The 22,865-nt window shown below is 39.1% G+C and overlaps 2 protein-coding genes across 2 annotated transcripts in view; both read right to left on the reverse strand.

Annotated features, from left to right (window-relative positions):
- The window catches only part of slc27a6 (solute carrier family 27 member 6), a 29,402-nt gene extending 10,210 nt beyond the window's left edge, over positions 1 to 19,192 (reverse strand). The window contains exons 1-5 of the mRNA XM_072658785.1: positions 18,669 to 19,192; positions 15,786 to 15,995; positions 11,076 to 11,234; positions 8,280 to 8,404; positions 4,392 to 4,586 (exon numbers count right to left, since the gene is read on the reverse strand). Coding sequence (XP_072514886.1) covers positions 4,392 to 4,586; positions 8,280 to 8,404; positions 11,076 to 11,234; positions 15,786 to 15,995; positions 18,669 to 19,152 — 1,173 coding nt within the window. The 5' untranslated portion in view covers positions 19,153 to 19,192. The remainder of the gene's footprint in view (positions 1 to 4,391; positions 4,587 to 8,279; positions 8,405 to 11,075; positions 11,235 to 15,785; positions 15,996 to 18,668) is intronic.
- Positions 1 to 22,865, reverse strand: part of vaspa (vasodilator stimulated phosphoprotein a) — a 212,962-nt gene that overhangs the window by 170,128 nt on the left and 19,969 nt on the right. The gene's annotated exons all lie outside the window — the stretch shown is intronic.

Consider the following 22,865-nt stretch of genomic DNA (forward strand, 5'->3'; position numbering starts at 1 on the left):
AGTGTTGCAACCAGTCTCCAGTTCAGGCAAGGATCAACTGCATGTGAGATGAAAGAGGTGAGAAAGTGAGAGAACAGCTGCTAACAGCTCAGTGCCCACAGTTGAAAGGAAATCTCTTTACATCATTATCATGGGAAAACCTTGAACCTCCATTTTTGCTGTTTTGCACTTTTTTACATAATTTGAATCTGACATTTTGAATAATAAATTCAATCTTTGTATTGTGGCAAAATGTCATGACGAATGGACCAATAGAAATGCTCCAAAATGACTTGGGATAAAATGTTTTAGATTGAATAAGTCCACTAAATCATGTTTTCATACTTTCACTGTAGTAACAGCATAATAACGGATAATAATGCGTTCATATAGTAAATCTGAAATATGACATATGCACTTGAACACTGTGTCAGAGAGACACCTTTGCCATAGCTGAATTTCTTAAAATGGTTATGTTCTTGCTGCCAGTGTGTCTGGAGTGTATCCCAGAATGGGAATCCGTCTTACAGTCTCTGTGGCAAATTTCCAGGAAGACATCTGATCTTCAGACCCTATACATTCCCTTGACCAGCAACTGGAGGAGTTCCTCCTTCCTCATATGTTTTGTCTCAGACCCATTTGCAGGGTAAGGAAAAAAAAGAATGGCAGCATGGAATTGTCTGTGTTCGTCTTGGCAAAAGGCCTGTTTTTCCAGGTGAAATTGTGCAACGTTTTGTAACCAATTAAAATTCCTGTCTTTAATTATGAACAGTCACAGACTGCAGGCATGGAACGACAACACGCTCCTAAAAGTGATGGTTCAGCCAAAGGTCAATATGAGATGACTTTCCATTTACCTCTAATGCGGTAGATCAGCCAAGACATGTTTGTGTCTGATGTTTGCTTCTTTAATTTTGTACTGGAGTTGTGCTTCATTTCACATTGTGTGAAGGCTGGAGTTAACCTTAACAGACAAGTTGTAACAGTCATCACAAAAAAGACTGCTGAACTGATTACAACTGATTTGCTAGAATTGTATAATGTTTGAACCAGATGATTTTTCTAAAATCAAATATATTTAAGAAGAAGATTTAGATTATTGTCACAAGGCTTGGAAACTGTACTATTGCCTGGCTAGCCCTTACTGTTATTTACATGCTAGCCATTATGTGCCCCTCTCGCTCTTATTTCTATCTGTAAAAATAAAAAGATATATTCTCTATAGCTAAAAACAAAAGCAGCATCTTCTCACAACCTGAGGTTTTTTTATGTTGTTTTTGACAGAAACTACAATGTCTCTGTCCAAAAAACATCCCTATTTTATCATTTTTATTTTGTGCTATTTATCAAAACACACACTTTCAGTTCCTGTTGGCTACAGTAGCCTCCTAGTCCCATCTCAATACTATGGAAGCAAACTTCAGACACCATGCATATCTTTGCTGACCCACTGCATCTGGGGAAAATAAAAACTGTGAAATGTCATTTTTACAGCAACACGGATACTGGACGGTTTTGATTTGGAGAGGCATGTGGGGTCCCTCACAAAACTAGAACCAATTTTCTCATTTCATTACAGACCGAACATGTTCCAAACATATACAGTATATTGTATTTGGCGACTTAACTGGAACACTGCATACTACAACAGGGTCATTCATAGGCATCAGTATCTCCTGTATACTGAGTATTCAACAGGCATTTTCCTACGTCACAGCCCACACTATATGAAGGCGCTTCTGTTAATGCGTTCGTTCCTCTGGATCTGAATGGTAATAGTGCTGTCTTTAAGCAGTCACATTATTCCCATTAGATTTGGTCTTATTTGTTAAAAAAAAAAAAAATTCAAATGCAAAAATAATCAAAGCAGATGAACATGCTCTTGGATATCTGATGTTCTGATCTGAGGTAATATTGAATCCTGTTACACTTTTACTATTAAATTGTGAGAAAGGTTCTTACAGATGACACTAGTGAAATCCTTCACCACCCTTCGCCCACTGTCATTTAAGAATACTACTGGTATACAACTACCCCTGGTTTGGAATGAACCCGGGACATCACAGATGCCAGGAGTGCTGCATGTATAAATAAGTGAGCACACCTGTCAGTTGTAGCATAGTGCAAAACAACTGTCCTGGGAAAAGTACTTGATTTGACTGGTGTCCAAAAGGGCATGATAACAGAGTAGCAAGGGTGGCAGCATCTTAGAGACCGCTAACTTTGTGGGAGGTTTAGAGCTGCCGTAGATTTCTCTAACAGCACAACAGTGGTTTCCCACGGGCCACTGATGCCAGAGGGGAACAGCGAGCAAATGCTGCAGCACTGTAAACCTGTTAACCTCTATTATGAACACTATCCGTCACCTAATACAGTCCCAATGGCTATTTCTCTTTCTCTACAGACAGATATATTCTTAGCTCCTTTCATTTAATTTATTTCATTTATGTGTTTATCTGACAGCGACAGTACTCACTGATCTATAGAAAATGACGGAAAATGAGACAGAGATGGCCGTAAAGGCTAATTTTCATCCGTGGTCCCTGGACAGCTTTTTATTGGCAACCTAAATTGCGAAAACAATTAATGCAAAAGCTTTTTTAGAATTCTATTGTTCCTTGCAGTCTGCAGTAACCCCCTCTCCAGAATCTCGATACATACATCTAGCTTCTAGATACTGTCAAAAGTGCTACTATTCATATAAGAAGCAAGGTAAATCTTGTGATCAAAACAGTATTTCTGATATTCACTGCAGAACACTAAGCTGTTGTCATCTCTGAAGCAACATGACGGCCACAGATCAGCAAAGACAGTTACTAGACTGATGACTGAGTTGTGCCAATTCCACTGTAGAATGTTTGAGATTAGACACTGTATCTTACACAAAACCTGAGCTATACTTTGAAACGTCCACCCCATTTCAGTCTGGAAGGCTTAGACTGGAGGCTCCACTAAGAACAGGTGTAAATGAATTTAATCCCAATGCTCTTACTGCTTGCCCCTCTCATAAGCACTGAGGACATTCGGGTAGCATTAATCTATGCATTACGAAAGCAGGATTTGACTCCGCTTTGTGATTAGGCAAGACTTTGACTATCTGCCATAGTAAGGATGTTTTAATCTGCTGCAGGTAGAGTACTTTGTAATCTGGTCAGGGTTACTTCTAAATGATCATTTCCTGTCATATTAGTGACAAAATCATCAATTTTTATTTTCAATATTATAACCATTTTGACACCACTGGTGTTATATTGATTAAGTTTGTACTGAAGCTCGAGTACAGATGAACTAAAATCTGAATAAATGAGAATTTATAACCAACAGCAAGTTATAATTATAGCAAGTTAACTATGTAAACATGAATCTTGGTGCATGCTTTGCAGGGAAAGTGTAGTAGTAGGATGTTTACTGCTACCAAGACTTTTGTTTTACAAACATGGTAATCCTAAATGGTTATTGGAACTGTTCATTAAAGTGCTGATATACCAATTGTTTGTGTATTTGATTTTTCCTAGAGCTCCTCTCATGACATTTGTGTTGTTTATCCTTATTAAACAGGCTTCGTCCCTTAAAGAAACAAATAAAATATGGAAATTAATTCTAGTTGGCCTCCCTGTTGTGTTCCTATTTCAAAAAGTAGTCCAGCCATGCTTCATGAATGAATGGGTGGAGCAAACCTACGGGTGAATAGAGCATGTATACAATAAATACATATACATATATGCAAAACATTGCAGAAACAAATCAGAACAGGTTGTTTTTGAAGCCTAGTTTTCTGAACTGTATGATTATGTACTACATCAAACTATTTTTATTAAAAAACACAAAATATTTAATGATATGAGCTCCTTAAAATGCCAAACAATACGATTATTATCAGCTTTTTTACTACAACATGTATAAGTACAGTCTTATTGAGGCTAACAAAAAGCTGGGGCCTAAACATGCTTTTTTAAAGCAATAACACAATAGCATAGTTTTCTTAATTATTTAAATAAATATTCAAATGTTAACCTAGGTTATAAATGACCATGACATGTAGGCACCACAGTCAAAATGTAGAGAAATAATATTTTCCTATAAAAAGAAAAATAAATCTAAAACAACAAGCTAGTAAAGATACAAGCTAATAAATGATAGCATCTGTTGCTTAAGGAGGGACAGCTCCTAAATGATGAAAGCCTCCATGTTTCATCATTTCAATGTTTCATCACAAGTTATTTATTTACCATGTTATAAAACGTTCAGTTCAGTGTAGGGTCTAAGTCAAATATTTAAAATGTCTGAGTGTAGCAATGGTAGTCTTTGACCAGGTCTGATTGATTGTTCTTGTGGACTTGTATGTTTTGCAAGAAGACCACTGGTAACCCTAAAATGTATATATAAATAAAGGGGGTAAAATCTAGACTCACCTTGTAGAAAAAATTTGAGCGACCAACTGCTCCTATCTTGCCAATATGATTCATAAAGCAGAGGTTTCCCTCTGTGGACCCGTACAGCTCGCACATCCGGATCTCTCCGAAACGCTGGTGGAACTCCTTCCACACGTCCGGCCGAAGACCGTTGCCCACGCCCATATGAATTTTATGATCCTTTTCATTCTCTGCCTGGTGGACACACACATATGCAAGAAGGTGATGAAATATGACCCTGATATTTATATTATTGCTGTTGTAACAAAGTAAAGTACATGTGTGTCCATTAAAGACATTTAATTCTAAATAAGCTGGTTCATTTGTTTTCACAGATTCCAGATACTATCAGGCAGACCATTAACCATCTAACTAACATGCGCAACAGATTTCCATTAGTCATTGGTTGTAATTTACTGTGGCACTGTGAAGGAAAAGTTATTTGCACACATGCCTAACAGGCTACATGGGCAGAGTGAGAAATACATAGGCTATTTGGTCAGGTGGCCCCTCGCCACTGGGTACAGAAATGTGTGTCCTGCTAAGGCCCAAGGACAGAAATAAGGCTTACTGTGGAGTTAGCTCCATAGCTAGGTAACAGAGATATCATTTACAGGTACATTTCTAAATAAAATCCTTTTGGCAGTTGGTGAAGAGTAGAAAGTAACAACAACACCTTTCCCATGGAAGAACTGGGTTCAATTCATTGAGCAGTTGGCTGACAATTTGCCTACCATGTGTGTTTTAGAGAGGCTGGAGGAAACCAGAGCACCTGGAAGAAACCTATGAGGACATAGGGAGAACATTCCAATATATTCACAGGATCAAACCAACACCTAGATTTCACTGAGTTGTCTTATAAAATGATATAAATTAGGGTATTAATTTAGATGTCACGAGACAGCTCATGCATTCTCTTATCTGTAATCGGCTCTTCCCAGTTCCTACTCCTCCCTGGTTCCACCCACTTATAACTACACACACTTGAAGCTTAATCTCTGGGCTTCTTACCGGACACAAATATCCAAATGATTGTTGGTCTCTGGTAGTTTATGTGCTGTCTTGATTGTTTATTCTACCCTGTTATTGACCCTTGTTCTGTTTTCCTGTGACACTGCCTTCAAACCTCTTTTTCACTTTGATGCAAAATTGATGCAAACAGCAACACTTCTATAAGTATCTTAATTATTAAATTCAGGTGGTTTATTCAGTGCCATTGCCACATGTGTATAAAATGAAGCACCTAGCAATGCAGTCTGCCTTTACACACATTAGTAAAGAGCTCACTGAATTCCAGCGTGGTTCTCTAATAGGATGCCACCACTGCAACAATGGGTCAGTTGGTGAAATTTCTTCCCTCCTAGATATTTCACCATCAACTGTGAGCGGCATTATTGAAAGGAGAAAGCATTTAGTAAACCACATCAACAATTCTATAATAATGCTTGTGGACTTAGAATGGGATGTCATAAAATCTACTGTAGGTATGATGTGTAGAAGAAGGGATGCCTATCACAATATCATGTAAGGGTTTTAGGGAAAAACTAATCATTTTTTATTACAGCACATAACAGCTCTTTATTTAATAGCCCCTTTATCACTTGTCTGCCTGCACTGTCCACCCTTCCATCAGCTTGATATCTGTACCACTGCATGTTTGAACACGTACATATGTTAATGCTCAATGTATATATATGCCTATCTGACACATCTAATTCTCTATTTTGCTGTGTTCAACCAAGTATGCAGACACTTCATCTGCAATGCTGTCAAGTCTAAAGCCTGAGGCCTGTGTCTCTGTAATCCTACTCTGCCAGCAGACCAGGTTTCCCAGGTTTTGGTGGAATAACAATGTACAAGATTCCTCACTCAGCCATCAGGCTGCAGTCAGTCACTCCAGCAGAGCTATGTGTGGGTTAACAAAGGCACTCCAGTACACTGAGTGGTTAACACAACGGCTCTATGTGCAACACCCAACTTGTTTACACTCTTTTGCCTGTTTAGTGTGCATACATTCCATTGAGAACCACGCCGGTCTCCACAATGAGGAATACTTTCTGCCTTGGAGTTGTCAGAAACAGTGTTGCCAACCTCAGCAAGATCACTTCCATGTCATACAGAAGGAAATCAGCATGGTTGAAAATGATCCTTTGTTAAATACTAATGCAATATCATCAGCAACGGTCCATAAATAATTGCATTTATTAATAATAATCATAATAAACTAACAACACAAGGTATTATTGTATTATAATTGTGTTACTGTATTAATGAAACTGTACTATTAGCTTTTTCTTTCTAGTAGTAAGTTTACTGTCAAGGTGACGTGACACTGAGTTGTCCTATGCCACGATTAAAACAAATTCCAGAATAGATGAAAAAGAAAGTTTAAATATATACATTTGGAAAGGATTACAGAACCATTTATAAGACTCCGGGACACCAGCAAACATTTATCTCTATACTGAGAAAACTGAGGAACAGTTGCCAGGAGTGGCCGGCCTTCACAACAGGACCCAAACAAACACCTATAGAAACATTGCTGGCTTCAGATAAGAAAAGCATTCATGACTCCACCATTAGAAAGACATTTCTGGCACAAAGCTAACACAGAATCCCAAAAAAACAGTCAAACATGGTGGTGGTAGTGTGATGGTGTATGAAGGCTTTGCTACTTCAAATCCTGGGAGGTTGGTTATATAATTGATAGAAACCAGAAATGCTACTCCCTTCTAGAAAACCTTTTAAAAATATGATGGGTCATCAGTCCATGATGTGAAGCTCTAGCACAATGTGGAATTCCCTTAGGTCTCAATATCGGTCCTGGTTTTCTCCTTATTACATTACATTTTGTATGGATATTTAATATTTTGTCTAAACTATTTAGTGTGATAACTGTGCAAAAGTAGGGGAAATCACCACAGATACTTCTTCACTGTGGTAGGGGAATAGAAGACCAGTCAGGTATGACATTTGAGGGCATAAAGCACCTTAAATGTAAACTTTAATATCTTGGAAATGTATATTTCTATGTTATATAGGCAGCCACTGAATGTCATGATGGATAATGGTGATGCATTTATGGCAAGAATTGTTAGTAAAATCATGATATTTGGTTGGTAAATTATTTAAAGGACATTGTCTCCCAGGCAATACTAATTTAACTTGATGAAGGCTTTAGGCTGGATTTCTGTTCTCAGAGCACTGGCAGGTTGGCAGTTCTGCCCGATGGACAAAGGAGCTTTCAGAGAGTTTGTTCACTTGCTGAGAATGACACTGGAGAGAGAGATAGACATTGCCTGGGAAGCAGGGGTCAACCAACAAAAGCTTCTTTTTGCCAGTCGCCCGTGAAGAATGGCAGTGACCCACAGCACAGTGGCCGTGAAGAAGCATCATTATGTGATGGACGTGCTGTACCACCGCAGGCTGCACTGTGTGGCAGCAGCACTGTGCACTTGCGGGTTTCTGCACGTCGGCGCTTACAGAGTAACGGGTGACCCATCACATTAACATAGTGACATTAATGAGGACTTAATGAGAGTGCCAGGTTTCAGGGTAACAAACCTGACCATTGTCACTTACTTTACGTAATATCCAACTCGATCCGGTTCACTTGCACGGACAGTGACAGAAAACAGACCAAAAACAAGGTTGCGCTACAAAGAGGAAATTCAACCTAACAATGTTTCTCAAAATATTTCCAGCTTCACAACAAAATTGGGTCTGCATTAACTTTAACTGCAGATATTCATAGGCAGCTGGTGTTGAAAACCATCAGGTCAGAATACAGAGTTTTTCCCTGCTTTAGAGTCATTCCAGGTTCTGGAAAAAAAACTAGAATTTCAACAAGGGAAGGTTAAAATAGCCAGACATTAAGCAGTCCATTACCTTGGGCTGATTGCACAAATAACGGCACAGCTCCCCGATGTACTGAAAGATAGTGACGTTATACTTTCTGCAGTCATTCCAAAACTGTGAGGCTGAGAATTTCTTCTTCAAAACACATGTTGCACCTGCAAACATACATACGAGCAAAAAACATCAAACTGAGATTAGTTGAATACATGAATAGATCATTTTCAGTAAGTCTTTTAATTCACATTTATATTTGTATTACTTACACACTGCACAAAATAATGATGTAAACACGGATCTACATACAAATGACCTCTGGCTATACAGTGCTGCAATGGCAGGGGACTCTAAAAGAATTCCTGTTTATCAAACTAGAGTCTTCTGCAGCCAGGTTGCAATAGCTACAGCCTTTGCTATGTACAGGTTATAGCCCAAGCACCCTCTGAACTGCACACTTTCCAGAGACAGCCACATATCTCTATTTGGGACATGGTTTTTGGACACTGGTTTTTGGATACTACAGTTGGTATCAGCATCAAAATTCTGGCATGATGAAAGCTTTACAGACAACAGCTTTCATAATTCAGCTATCACACTGCTTTTTACAGCCACAGCAAAGAAGCAGTGCAGTTCACTGAGCTGCTGTTTGTTTCTACAAGGCTGATCTGGTTTCTACTGAATGGTTTCCACTGAACTCTTTGCAGAGATCTGGATCTGACACAGAGGGTTACTTGAGCTTGTGCATTTGTCCACGCTAATTGTGGTGAAAGAGTTTCTCAGAACGTCATCTTGCCTGGACAGAGTCTAACCTTGTCCTGGTGGTCACATGAGCAGGCTGAATAAATAAAAACATTTGGATGCAACATACAATAACAACAACGAAACAATAACATGCTGAGAACAAACTGCAAGGGACACCGAGTCATTGACTTGTACGGCTGGTGAGTTCACTGTAGGTCAGTCAGTTTTACTTGCAGCAAGACAGCAACTATAGGTTATGTACATAAGGCAACCAGACAGTACAAGACTGTTAATCATTTCAGTCAGGGCACGATAACCCCTTATTTACTGTGGCTACTGACAGGCTTTCACAGAACAGAGAGCAAGTCCCAGTTTATACTGTATCTAATATGGTTTAATTGAGGAGATGATTCACATGCACTGGCAGACAGAGGTGAAAAGGGTGCCCTCAACAAAAATGTGATGACTATACAGTACAACAAGTTTAACACGAACACCTAATCAAATATGTTTTCTGTCTCAATTATCGGAATGCATAATAGCTCACTAGACATGTACTCACATGCTCTGCGGTCCTCCAAAATGTAATAATATTTTACAGTAATGTAATATATATATATATGTATATATCTTCAGTTCTGCAAAGATTTTTCTGGTTACCAACAAATATTTTTAGATGCTTAGTGCTGACATTGATTGTGTTAGTTTATGACCAGTGAAAACTAGTAAAAGTGATGCCTGATACTGGAACTGGTTAGCTTGATGATGCCTCCAGAGGCCAAAATATTATTACATTTTGGAGAACCACAGAGCGTGTGAGTACGTGTCTAGTCAGCTATTACGCATTTCGATAACTGAGACGGAAAACATAATTAATAAGGTGTTCGTGTTGAACTTGAGTCATTACATTTCTATTGAGGGCACCCTTTTCACCTCTGCCAGTGCATGTGAATCATCTCCTCCATTAACCCATTTTAGAATAGGATAGGATAAGAAAGATAGATGGGGTGGGGGGTGTCCAAGGAATACTTGCCAAGGCAAAAAAGAAATAAAAAAAAGAGAAAGTGCAGTCATGTCAAATGACAATTTTAGTATTTTTTGGCGTTATGCATACTTTATGTTATGTGTGGTCTGGAGCAAGGGTAACTTTTGCTCTTACTTAAGATACATTTTGAGACTATAAAATGCAGACATTAATGATAAATGTGTTTTTAATTTCTTTAAGCAATTTACGCATAAATTAGTTCTGCTTGCATTTCTAATATGAGGCACTGAACTATCCAGAAACATAAAGGAAATCTATAAAGTTCCCAGAAAACCGCCATACCCTCAATGCTACTGTATGTAATTTGTATTTCTTTATAAGCACGTCTAAATAGCTTAAAATCAGTTTGTGCATGCTTACCATCACATGGAAAGTGCCTGATCAGAGTCATGCATGGTTTATTAGACAACTAGCAATAATGTCATTCAGGTAAAAAAAGCAAACATAATCAGCATAACAAGCAAACAATATCATTGCTGTTGTGCAAAACTACGAAATACTATGAAATGGCAGCTAAGTAAGAAAAAAACTCCCTTAGTTTCAATGGAAGTCAATATAAAAAGAATTACAAGATTTGAAAAACTGATGTAGAAGGTTTTGAGTGACAGCAATAATTTGCTGGTATCAACCCTTTATATAAAACACAGAAGCTAATAGAATGATATTTATATATATTTCACTTATTCGAGGGACTAAAGAGGTCATCTGAATTATGATTACTATTATTATTATTATTATTATTATTATTTTCTTCATTATTACCTAATTGTAGCAGTTCAATAATTCAGGATAAACAGACTATGAACTGCAATACAAAATACTAAATCAGGTCTACTGATCATTATCTACAGCTCCAGAGGACCTTTTGAAGTAGAAGGGAAAAAACAACACTAAAATAAATCCAAAAATAGCTGGAATAGTGTCTGGATTCTGCCTTCTGTATAAGCCTCATGTAAATTGTCTTTGCCCATGTTCTTAGACAAAGTAATGGATGTTGTGGTATAAAAAGCACCCTCTCTTAGGCCATTTAAAAAGATCATTACCCAACTCTATGGTGCCCCCAATGCCAACGAGAGAGGCTGCGCTGTGGTAGAGAGGCAGTGGTGTATAGATCACATCCTCCGCTGTGCCGCCATACGCCCAGAACCCACCTGCTGCCTTCAGAGACTGCAGGTGAGTAATCACTGCAGCCTTGGGTAAGCCTGCAAGAAAAAAGAAAAGAATCATCCATTAGTAAACACCACAACAAATATTAAAACATATAGAAATTCAGATTCATTATGATATGACCATCTTAAAGTTCTTATTTCAATTAGGTTGGCCTATGTGCATAACTGTCTTGACTTTTTTACAAACAGATGAAGTTCTAAACAGAATTCAGTCTGCAGAAAGAGGTGCAGAAAGTGGGTCAAATTTTCAGCCTGCAATGAAGCACAGACTAATAAATATTCTGGAACAAGCATGCTTTTTGGCTCATAGATAAAAATGACTAATTTCATGAAAATCATGTTAGTATATTATGTTCCCTATGTCACCTCTTTTTTTGTTTTAGTTTGTCCCCTACATTTGGGGAGTATGAGTCACTTTACACCACTGCAATCAAAAAACAAATCACGCTTTGAGCTCCCCTTTAAAGCAATATTATGTAGCATTTAAAAAAAGCAGCTTTAAAATCATGTGGATGCTCTGCTGACTGCAATAGGGATCTACTCATTACTCGGCCCGCTGCTAACTGCACTAGGTCATTCTGGTGAAGCGGGCACGACAATGCTTGCAAGAACTGTGTAACACTGCATATTTGTATAACTTCAGTCCACATGCTTCTCTCACTTTCAGTGATGCTTATGGTTTTGTGATGGGTATCTCTTGGCTTGTCCAGAAATGCATGTGTAAAGTGTGTGTTTCGGGGGTTACTAAAAGTGCACAGTACACTTCTGTAGGTGAAGTCAAGAAAAAACAATTCTCGCATAATGCAGAATTTTGTATATTGCACTAAAGCAATATTCCTTTACTGTATTTATGACATTTCGACAATCGAAATTATGTAGTTTCGACAATCATAAGGTCATATTTATGTAATCTCTCTCTATCTCTCAGAGAATGACTCACAGTGTTTATCAGAATAGCAATACAATATTACATTGCCCCCACCTTGCATTACTACACCAACACTGACTTGCAGAAGTCAGTGGTTGATGCAGAAGTGAAACTTAAACTAATTTCTACAACCACACCAAAAAGAGTCGTAATGCAGACATAAAAACAAGACACAATGATTAGAGAACAAAAGTGAAAGCAATACATGTACATATATGTATTGTCAATGTTATAAAACAACTGACTGTTTTACAGATACAGTTATACAGACACAGTACTGATACTGGTAATGTCAAATGGATGCTTAATTTGCTTAAAGGAGAAGTCCAGAGGAAAATCACATCTACACAAAAAAGAAATTCCCCCAGATTTTAGTCTTAAACTGCATATTTAAGATTATTTAACTTTAAAACTGAGCTGTGTAGCTATATAACTGTGATGATTTAGACATCCAGGGTTACAGCCCCAATGTAAAGAAGTTTACTTTGGACATCAAACACGGTTAAGGGAAAGCTTGGTAAGTTTATTACTTTTCAAATTACAACTCCAGCACCAACACTCTGTGTGGCCTATATAGCAAAGAGTCTGAAGGAAATAGTAACCATACTAGAGGTCTCTGTATACAACGTTCAATTGTAGCTTCTTATATCAAATTAAGATTCATGTCGTCCCAAGGACTTGAACATCCAAGAGATATCTTACCACAGAAGGGTTTTGTCCAGGCAAAAGTAGATGGATACAAATTCAGGACATTAGAAATGTATTAAAAACACTACAGCTTTAGAGAAACACCATCCAGCATCCGGCGCAATCATCATAAAATCCCAAAACATAACTGCAGCATTAAAGGGGTCCTATGATCTATTCAGTTTGCTAACAACCCATCGTGCTGAGAGGACACGTTGAGAGGACAGCAAGACCATCCGGTAAAACTCTAAAACAATTACAGTGCTTCGTTGCAGTGTTTAAACCACGCTATAGTATGTAGTGTGAGCTGCCACAGTGCCAAAAATAAGAGCTTATCTTTTTTCCCCTCAAGCCCTTTCTAAAAGAAACATCAGTGTTTGACTAGCAATCTAGCTATAGTCCAAATGTTCTTTTCATTAAATTGACATCTTGTGACCCTGGGTAATGACAAGGGTGGGAGCATATGAATTGAATAGGTAAAGATATTGGCAATTATGGTATTATAATATTTGTGTATTATGACTTCAATTATTAATAGACTGTATTAATCTAGCACTTTTTTGCCATGTGTCCTTAATGTCTTGATAAAATTCAATGTGGAACTGATTCCCATCAGAAATTCCCTAGAAATTGGAATCTTGAGTTGACTCCAAAATATCAAGAACTGCCCTTCCTAAGGCCCTAAAATGTGTCCTAAAGGTGGAAGAGGCTCTACACCTTGTCAATAGCTCTGCTGGCATGTGAGTATGTTCTGTCATAACCAAGCATCCATTGCCAGTTCCAGGAGCTGGCAGCGATCTGGCGTCTTGGAATCATTCCCAACAAGAGCTCACTTACAACTATAAATACCCACCACTCAGAAACAGGACATGGGAGTTGAAGCTTCATACACAGCAAGTGAGGAGTACGAACAACTCTTATGAATGAGTTCTTTCTCCAGATGTAGTTCTAATCACATGACCTAGCCAGGCCATGCCTGGAATGTACCCTCGGACAAGCGGACACTGTACCGTTTCCCAAGAATGCAAAGGGATGTCCACTTCTTCTATTTACTAAACAAATAGTGTAAAAAAAAACAGCTGCTCAAACATGCTGTGGGACATACAGCACACTTTCATGGGAGCTCCTTTTTGGTTTTGGAACAGATGAAAGAGTTCAACTTCAGTCACACGTTCAGACACTGTTTGCTCATCACTTTAGAGAACATCCCAAATCGATGTTTACATAAAGGGAAATGGGTGACAAGGCCAGAGGCGTGTTGCAAACAAATGGTATAAAGACACTCCAAGCACATCTCCAATAGTTTTTCCCGTCTTATAACGTTAATGATGAGGAGAAAAACAAGGAAAGATCATTAGTCTAGACCCTTTCAGTACGTCCTCCCTCTTAACCGCATATCTACAAACACTTTCCAGACAGAGAAAACAGTAGAAACCTAATCTGAAGGCACAGAGGTATTTCAAAATTCCACAGTCTTCACTATAATCATAACCTTTCTCAGATATGACAGTTGATTTATCACAGTTGATCAGAGTTACGAAATTCAGATTTTGCGGGTATATTCCTACACAGTTTTGTGTTTTTCCTGTTCAAGCACTCCTGGTTTAATTCACCTGGTCTGTTAAGAGTCTCTGTGAGCAGGGAAATCACTAATCTGTGCTGGACCTCGGCCCTCTTTGCTTAACCCATCATACAATGTTTCCAGTGCTGGGAGGCTGAAGGCTGTGCTTCCTCACAATCACATGAAGCCAACCAACTACTTTATCTTTTTGAACCACACTGTGGTATCACAACTTTTTAATGTACTGTTCGGCCCCTAATATACACTAATTCCTCTTTGTACAATTAGGTTTTTTTTTCTGGGTGGATGAAATGCTATCAGCAGCAGTGCCTGATTCCACACTTTGAAATGTTTTTTTGACAATCTCAAAGAACTGTTTGAATGCTCAGATGATTCTTTGTCTGGTTAGAAGGGCACCAAATCAGCAGAAGGGTTCCACTATCATTATAAGTTGTAACAAACCCTTTCTCAGTACTACATCAGACTCTTTCTGATACTGCTTAAATGCACTACATAACACGTACATATGTAACACTTAAGTTGTATATAGGTTTCAGCGCTGTTCCTCAATAACCACACCTTTTCTTGGTTTCAGAGTTCTTGAAAATATTTTAAGTATGATATGTGAGAATGCAGGGTAAAACTTTTAAATAGTGTTGATTCACAGAGACCCAAGGATTGCTGTTTTACTATCTCATTTTTCATATTTAACACATTTAACATGAGTCAAGCCTAAAAGTATTAGATTGCCAAAATAAATCTTTGTCTTAATTCATAACTTGGTGCATTACTTAAAAAACAAGATTTCTGTCATTGGAGTTATACTGCATTTTGTTGAGTGGGGCAATTCCTTTTTTGCCTCCCATTGATTTTTATGAACCTTCTCCTGTGTGCAATTGTGTGCAAATAAAAAGTGAATTTGGCCAGACAGCAGACAATCACACTGCTCAAGGATGCCGCAGTGTAATTTGCAATGTCACTATTCAAATTACAGGCTAGATGCAACCACGATTAAGTAAGGCTATTAAATTGGCAATTTTTCCCCCTCATATTTTAGGAGAATCCATTGCACAAAAATAAATGGCTTTTAAACGTTGTATGCACAATAGACCGTTCAGTTGTTGGCGTTATGTCCATTAAAAAATCTACATGTAAGCTGATTTTCTATATGAATTTAGTTATATACAACAGAACTGAAGCATTATTATTATTCAAAACTATAACTACTTTTGTCATGACACAGACTACACCATGAAGTATAAGTTGACAAAATTACAAACCACAGTGAGCGTGAGAGTTGGCTCACATTTCATTAAACACTTGTTTTTAGTTTTTTTTGTATCAGAAACTTCTCAGTGCCTGACAAATTCAGTTGGCATCAAGTTAATTTGGTAGTATTATTACGTACCAGTAGTTCCTGAAGTGAAGATATAAAGTGTGGCATTTTTGAGTGAAGTGGTAGATCTGCGCTCAGCCGGCATGGGCTCGGACGAGGCCTGCTCTATCTTGTCTAGTAGAGAGTGTACCCCAGGATGGGAGACCTCGTGCTTCATTGCCCATACTGAGATATTGTCCTCCTGGAGATTGGGCAGGATGTCCTCCAATGTGTCCAACAGGTCTAAAAAACAACAAACACATCACTTTCTTTCAACATTATTCACTCTTACACATAAAGGTCTGAGCAGTTCTTGATGTGGATGTACAGCAACAGGAAAAACTTCAATTGGCATAGAACCATATGTTAGGTTCTTTTGTGGTAAAAAAAAAATGGTTCTTTAAACTTTTAAAAAGGGTTCTTCACAGCTCATACATATTTTTAAATAAATCTACAGTGACTTTACTCTTAGTAAGGCAGCATTCATCTCTTCTTATTTTCCCCTTTCACTCAATATCATGATTTGCACTGACTGCAACACTTTTTGGGAAGTTTCTAGATTGAATGAAACACAGAAAAAAGCGTTCATAGAAAACTGTAAAATTGCTAGAATGCAAATCTTAACCTCTATATAACTGCAAAACACCTTCAGGAAGGTTTAGCACACTATTAAACAATAGTGGTGGTGCCCTATTCTACTGTGCATGTGTAGCAAGCCCACCCTAAACATCACTGACAACCTGTGGCTAGACCGCAAAAGATCCAAAGGGGCATTACTAAGTACTGACCATGCAGGGTGCCTAAAGTTTTGCTTTTTTGATATTTTGAGACTGTTGACATTTTAAATAAATGTGTATCAGGTCATCATTTACCGGTTTAGTTCTTCAGAGTAAAACACATTTTGATCAGGGGTGCCCAAACTTAAATGCTACTAAAAATGATCACTGCCTTGGCTGAAACAGTCTTTACAAAGTGTATTATTTCACTGGTAGATTAAAGACAGATTAAAGAGGATCCCACTGTACACCATACTGTATATACTCCTTCTATAAGTCAGTCACATTGGAACAAGAGAAAACCGGTGTTGCTGACCTTGGGTTACTAACGGGTCATGCTAGAGTAAAGTCTTATAGTGTGTGTTTATTAGGTTAAGCAGGGGGTGGCTTATGTAGTGTGCTTTCGGAGTATGTAAGGGACAGGCTGGACGAGGACCTGGAAGAGATTTTAGAAATAATATATCCATTATATTATATGTTCATATACAAATCAGTCATTTCAGAATATTATAAAAGTGAAAATATTGCCGTGGCTTGGATGACACTAGCGAGATGTGGTGGCATTGACTATATTAGGTGACGGAAGGTGTTCCTTATAGAGGTTAGCTGGTCCACAACTGGCATCCATTGCTCTGGACGACTCGTCGGAGTCGCCGTTTCCCCAGAGAACGTCGCTACAGCAACAGCTTTCATCGTGCCCTGCTGGGTTGCCAGATTTGCCGTTTTCCCGCCAATTTGGGATAACTTGAAAATGTGGGTGGTAAATGATGAATTCGCAAGGTGCATCGTTTTTTATTGTATCGCGGCTCAAAAAGCACGTGACGCTTTAATTTCAGACATTAGAAAATAATAATAATAATAATAATAATAATAATAATAAACAATTATCTTATGAGTGACTGTTGATTCTGGAGTTAAATAGCTGGCAACCCAAAGACAGAAAGGCTCGCATAGAGTGACAGGAAAGGGGCAAAGGGGCAGGTTTGATGGCACGTCGCTGAGAGCGAGCTTCTAAAAAACGTCTAAAAACGTCTAAAAAGGTCTTAAGGTCTTGTTTTGATAAGTTCATTAAGAGTATTCGCGAGTAACCGTACCTTTTATAAACTCAACACATGATGTTACAAATGTTACATGATAAAAAAAAATACTTTATGAAATGACCACATGATGTCTGCTCTTATTTTAACGTTCTTCGCCCAAATCATCCGTCAGTCATTCGATTAGGATGTTCAGAAAAGGCTGAAGCTGGTATGGGAATCTGCTTCCCTTGATAACATCATCTCCAGGGGTTCAGTGCTGGGTTTCCTGTAATAGACCCAGTGCTGGAAAGCAGGAGGCCACGTTTAGGGGGTTAACATAAACAGTATACTAGTGGCGAGCACATGAGGCATGCTCACAACTCTCTTTCCGAAGCTAGTTCTACAGTTATGGATCACTAAATAATTAAATGCAGCATTGATCACTTTCCTTTATCCCAAACGTAGTCGATATGCCAAGACTTGCATGTCTGTGTGCGTTTGTTGGATTGTTCTGCACTGAAGCTACGAGGCTAATGCACCTAAAAACTAATGGAGGTCTGCAGCTTTAGCCTTACAGCTCGACTGGGAAACCTCGGAAACCTCAGACACTGAATACGTCTTGACTGGCCTTCTACAATTAGGATCAGGGCGATTTTGAGCGTCTCAGTTGTGTTTGCACAAGATAAGAATGAGTACAAAAAAAAAAGAAGACATGAGCTGAAGTTGGGTCTGTTTTAATGTTACGGTCCACCTTAAAAGCGCAGCGGTTTTTATTATAGCCTGACAATGTAGCACTATTTAAGGTGGAACTGATCCTTTGAATAAGTAAGAAAGTCTCGACCTCTATGATAGCAGACAGTGCACTGAGACACACACGTATCTTTCTGACCAGCCAAAACTAAAGCTAAACCCGCGCAGCGATATCATGCCACTGCACTGGAGCAGAAGACGGGTGGAGCATCGCAGCCTGCCCTGGCAGTTTCCGCCGCAGTGTAAACACACAGTCTCACAGTTTCCCTGAAGGAAAAAGTACTTTAAGCTGCCTGAAATCTTTAAAAGCTCACTCCTAATCTACAACTCTCCAAAACAGAGACCTATAGCACACTTTTAGCTCTGTTTACCTGCACCAACCACGAGCAGTTTGGCTCCACAAGCGTTGAAGCAGTGCAGCAACGACCTGGACTTGATGTTGGTGTTGAGGAAAGCCACCGCACAGCCCAGCTTGCTCAGTCCGAACCAGACGGAGATGAAGTCGGGCCCGTTGCTCATCAGCATCGCCACTGTGTCCCCTTTCTTCACTGTCCCCTGCTGCTCAAACACCTGAGCCACCTTGTTGCTTCTCTCTTCTATCTGGCGGTAGGTGTAAGACGCGCCTTCGTAAATCAGAAAGGTCTTGTCGGGGATGCGCCGCGCCTGCTGGACGAACCTGTCCAGGACAGTAACGATCTTAGTCCTTTTGTAGAGCTCCAGCCGAACTCCGTATCGGATCACCTTCATGAGATAGAAGAGGTCTTTCCAGAAGTAAGGGAAGAGCAGGCGCTGAGCGATGTGCGCCGAGAAGATACCCGTAAGGAGAGCGGTCGCCCAGGTTCCTGAGAGAAACATGACTCTATTGGAGGAGGTAAACAACCCGGGAATCCCTGTTGTTTACGCTCAGACACGCATCAACTGAACGCTGTACTTTCCTTATCGTAAATTTATGAAACGCGCTGGGGGTCACGTGACTGGTTGTTGTACAACCAGTCTCGGACAGGGGCGTGGTTTTAGAGGGAGCATGAATCGTATAGAAGTGGGCGTGTCGTCCATTCTGCCATGCGGTTTAGAAGTGGGCGTGTTCTTCTGTTGGCCTTAGCGCTGAGTGGTTAAGGACAGAGGGGTGGGCGGGGTAATATGTACGTGGGCGGGTCAATGAATTGTATGGATTACTGTTGCTTCCTTTTTCTTATCAGTGCCGCCAGTCAGTGCGCCGGTCAGTGCGCCGGTCAGTGCGCCGGTCAGTGCCGCCAATCAGTGCCGCCAGTCAGTGCGCCGGTCAGTGCGCCGGTCAGTGCGCCGGTCAGTGCGCTATCAGTGTCCCCATGTTGCCGTTTCTCCTACTGCTGCGTACAAGCAGTAAACAGCCTGTAACGTTTAGTGGCTATTTTGAAGCGTACAAGATTAAAGTAAATATTATTATGGTATTATGGCACGTGGTAGGGGACAGTCTGTCAGATGTACATATGTACTGTATGCAGATGTTTAAAGGACCACAAATTACGTGCTATGTTGATTTTCTGTGAAAAATAGTTAACAAATGTTCTACAGGAAATATTACATTTATAGAAACAACTTGAATGTAATATAATATAATACATTTATTTATGTAACATTTAACATAATGCAGTGCCATACATGGTCCCATATCCTTTTTACATATATGACCGTCCACCCCAAAAAAGTTCCATTCAGAAACTGGACTGTAATTGTGCGTTAAAATGTGCAGAAATGAGTTGTAGCACTGTAAAATCAACAAAACATGACATTTAACCATGGGTGTCCAAACATTTGCATACAACTGTATGCACTGTAAATGTAAACTTTAAATGATGTTTGTAAAAAAACAAAGAAATTTGAAATGATCATCTCCACACTCTGCTATTGAAATTTCCTCCATGTGGGCTTCTCTCATAGGCTGTTTCTCTGGTCCATAACTTCTCAAAGTTCTCCCAAGTGACTCCTCTGTTGAGATTACTTATTCTGCCTCCTGTGGAAGTAATCAGATACAAACCGCTGGTTCTCACATTCCAGGCTAGAGTAAGCTATCTGCTCCTGTGTACTGGAACTGCACACCAGCTTAGGTCCTCCACATCCAGGCTCTTTAAGGTTGTAAGTCCCACAGTGTCCAGCTCTTCAAATTCCACACTGTCTCTCAGTCCACCATGGTCTGAAGACCCAGCTCCTCAGATAGTACCTAGGTCACCATCTTTCTGCACTTCAAAATCAGGTGTTTCTTTATTTAACTAGATTACACTATGGTATGGCTCAGGTCTGAGTATTTTCAGGTTCTTTGTATTGGCTTTCGTAAGCTGCTTTGATAAGAGTCCAATCTGCCAAATGATAAAATCTTAAATTAAATCATATATTTAAAAATGAATTTGGTTGTCATCTTCTCGTAGGCAGTGAAATGACTATGCCATTTTGAAACTCCAAGGGATATTCAAAGATCAGCCACCGTAGGCCAGTCCTGCACTCAGCAAAGTTAAATCCTAACCCTAATCTAGCACAGCTGATCCACCTAATCAAAGTGGTCAGGAGCATGTAAACATTCGAGCAAGGCTGTTACGTTAAGGCTAGGAGATCAGATCTGCAGGAGCAGAACTGGGCAAACCTGGGTTAATGCATTTAAATAACATACAGGACACCATGTTGCAAAACATGTTGCAAAACATGATTTTAATGATAATTGAATTAACCTAATGTCAGTACTCTGTTTTTATTAAAGGTCAGGCTCTTGGTGGGAAAGGTCTTAATGTCATAAGACTCTTGGCTACTCAATTAACTCGGCCCTAGCTGACAGTTATCTGCTGTACTGGACGTTTCTGCTTGATCACTACTCAGGTGAACTATTAATTGTGCATGTCCAAATACATGCCATGTGTGCTTCACCATTGCATTTTCTTTTCAGATTTAGAGCAGGAAAACGTTTTCTTGTACTCTGGCGCCACCATGTGGCTGAAAAAGTGAACTTCATTTCAGGTATGTTTAGGATTTCCTGATCAGGGTTACAAGATATTTAGAGACAAGATGTGTTTAAACTATATACTACTGGAAAGAGACCAAATTTGGAATCTATTTGGGGGCTTTACAGACCCTTTTTTTCTTTTTCTGAAAAAATTCTAGAAAGATCCATCTACCACAGGTTTTCCACCATAACAAAGATCAGTTTAACCAGACAACCTTCTAAGCATTCAGTTGGCAAAGCACAATAGAGACCCATTCCTTTGACTGAAAATCCCTTGATAACTCTTTTAGTAGAGTAGTAGTAGTTACTAGGCTTCCCTAAATTTTGGGTCAATAGAACTTCTAATGTAACACAAATCTGTTTTATATAGTTTTTATATTATTTAAAGTGCAATAAAATGTTTAAGATTAAACTTTTAAATATATCACCCTTTTAGCAGTTCATATATCTGCCATCTGTAATGGTCACACTTTAGAATTCATTAGATTGTTTTATTATTTTTTTAATAGACTATTGCTGAATTCATTAAACTGAGATTAGTCTCCATACCATACAAATGTAACTACATTTAAGATAATTTGACCTCTAGAGGGAGTCCCACAAAATGACTAACTGTAAAATGCTGTTTGCATAAGTGCTCATCCCCAGTGCTGTGGAAGCTCCACCTTGTGGAAGCTGGAATGAAGGTCTGGCAGTCAAAAACAAAGAGCATTGCATACAACTGGTCTGTATGAATAGGTGCATGCCTGGAATTTGCCAGAAAGCACCTAAGTGATCACGCTATGAATTTTAGGGTAACGTTCTTTGGTCAGATGACAAAAGATGTTTGGCTTATTTTGTCAAATATAAATATTTATATAATAAATATAAATAATATTTTTGTCAAATTCCCAGCGCCATGTGTGGTGCAAACCCAACATGGCCCATTTCTTAATAGACACCATCCCAACAGTGAAGCGTGGGGGTGGCAGCATCAGGGAATGTCAGTACTTCAGTATACTTGTTTTTATTTCTGCATAATTAAATGGTTAAGATGTAAGTAAAAGTCATTCAAGTGGTTTGGTGTAGTGCTCTGTTCTAGAGAAACGTACCGCCTCAAAGTTATTCACAGTAGTGGTGACAGATTTTAATACCTCTAAAAGCTACATTACTGAATTTTGCCGACATATTATTATGATTTATTTATGATAGGTTTGAGAAGAGTTTGGCTGACTATTTTACCAACATTACACATCATCACCAAACTCATGTTGTAGACATGTGTAGGTTTACAGGTGATTTTGGATGGTGAATATAAACAGTTGTAGACAACAAGCAACCATATTCACCATTGGTGTCGAACACAGATGGAATTTGGCCTCCACCTTAAACACACGCATACACACTAGTGATCAAGCACACACACAGTGACAGTGAACAGAAAGGGTGAAGGGCCTTGCTCAAGGGCCCAAGAGCGGCAGCTTGCAGAGTATCATAGTATCGGTGCTCTAACCGCTGAGCCACCACTGCCCACTGACAGCACAAGCTCTGGTTCCTATCGCCACCACTGTAAAGAAATCTGTGTCCGTAAGTTCCTCAACAACTCAGCACTTGTTTA

Source organism: Salminus brasiliensis, chromosome 16 (assembly GCF_030463535.1).
Source record: "Salminus brasiliensis chromosome 16, fSalBra1.hap2, whole genome shotgun sequence".
NCBI lineage: Eukaryota > Metazoa > Chordata > Actinopteri > Characiformes > Bryconidae > Salminus > Salminus brasiliensis.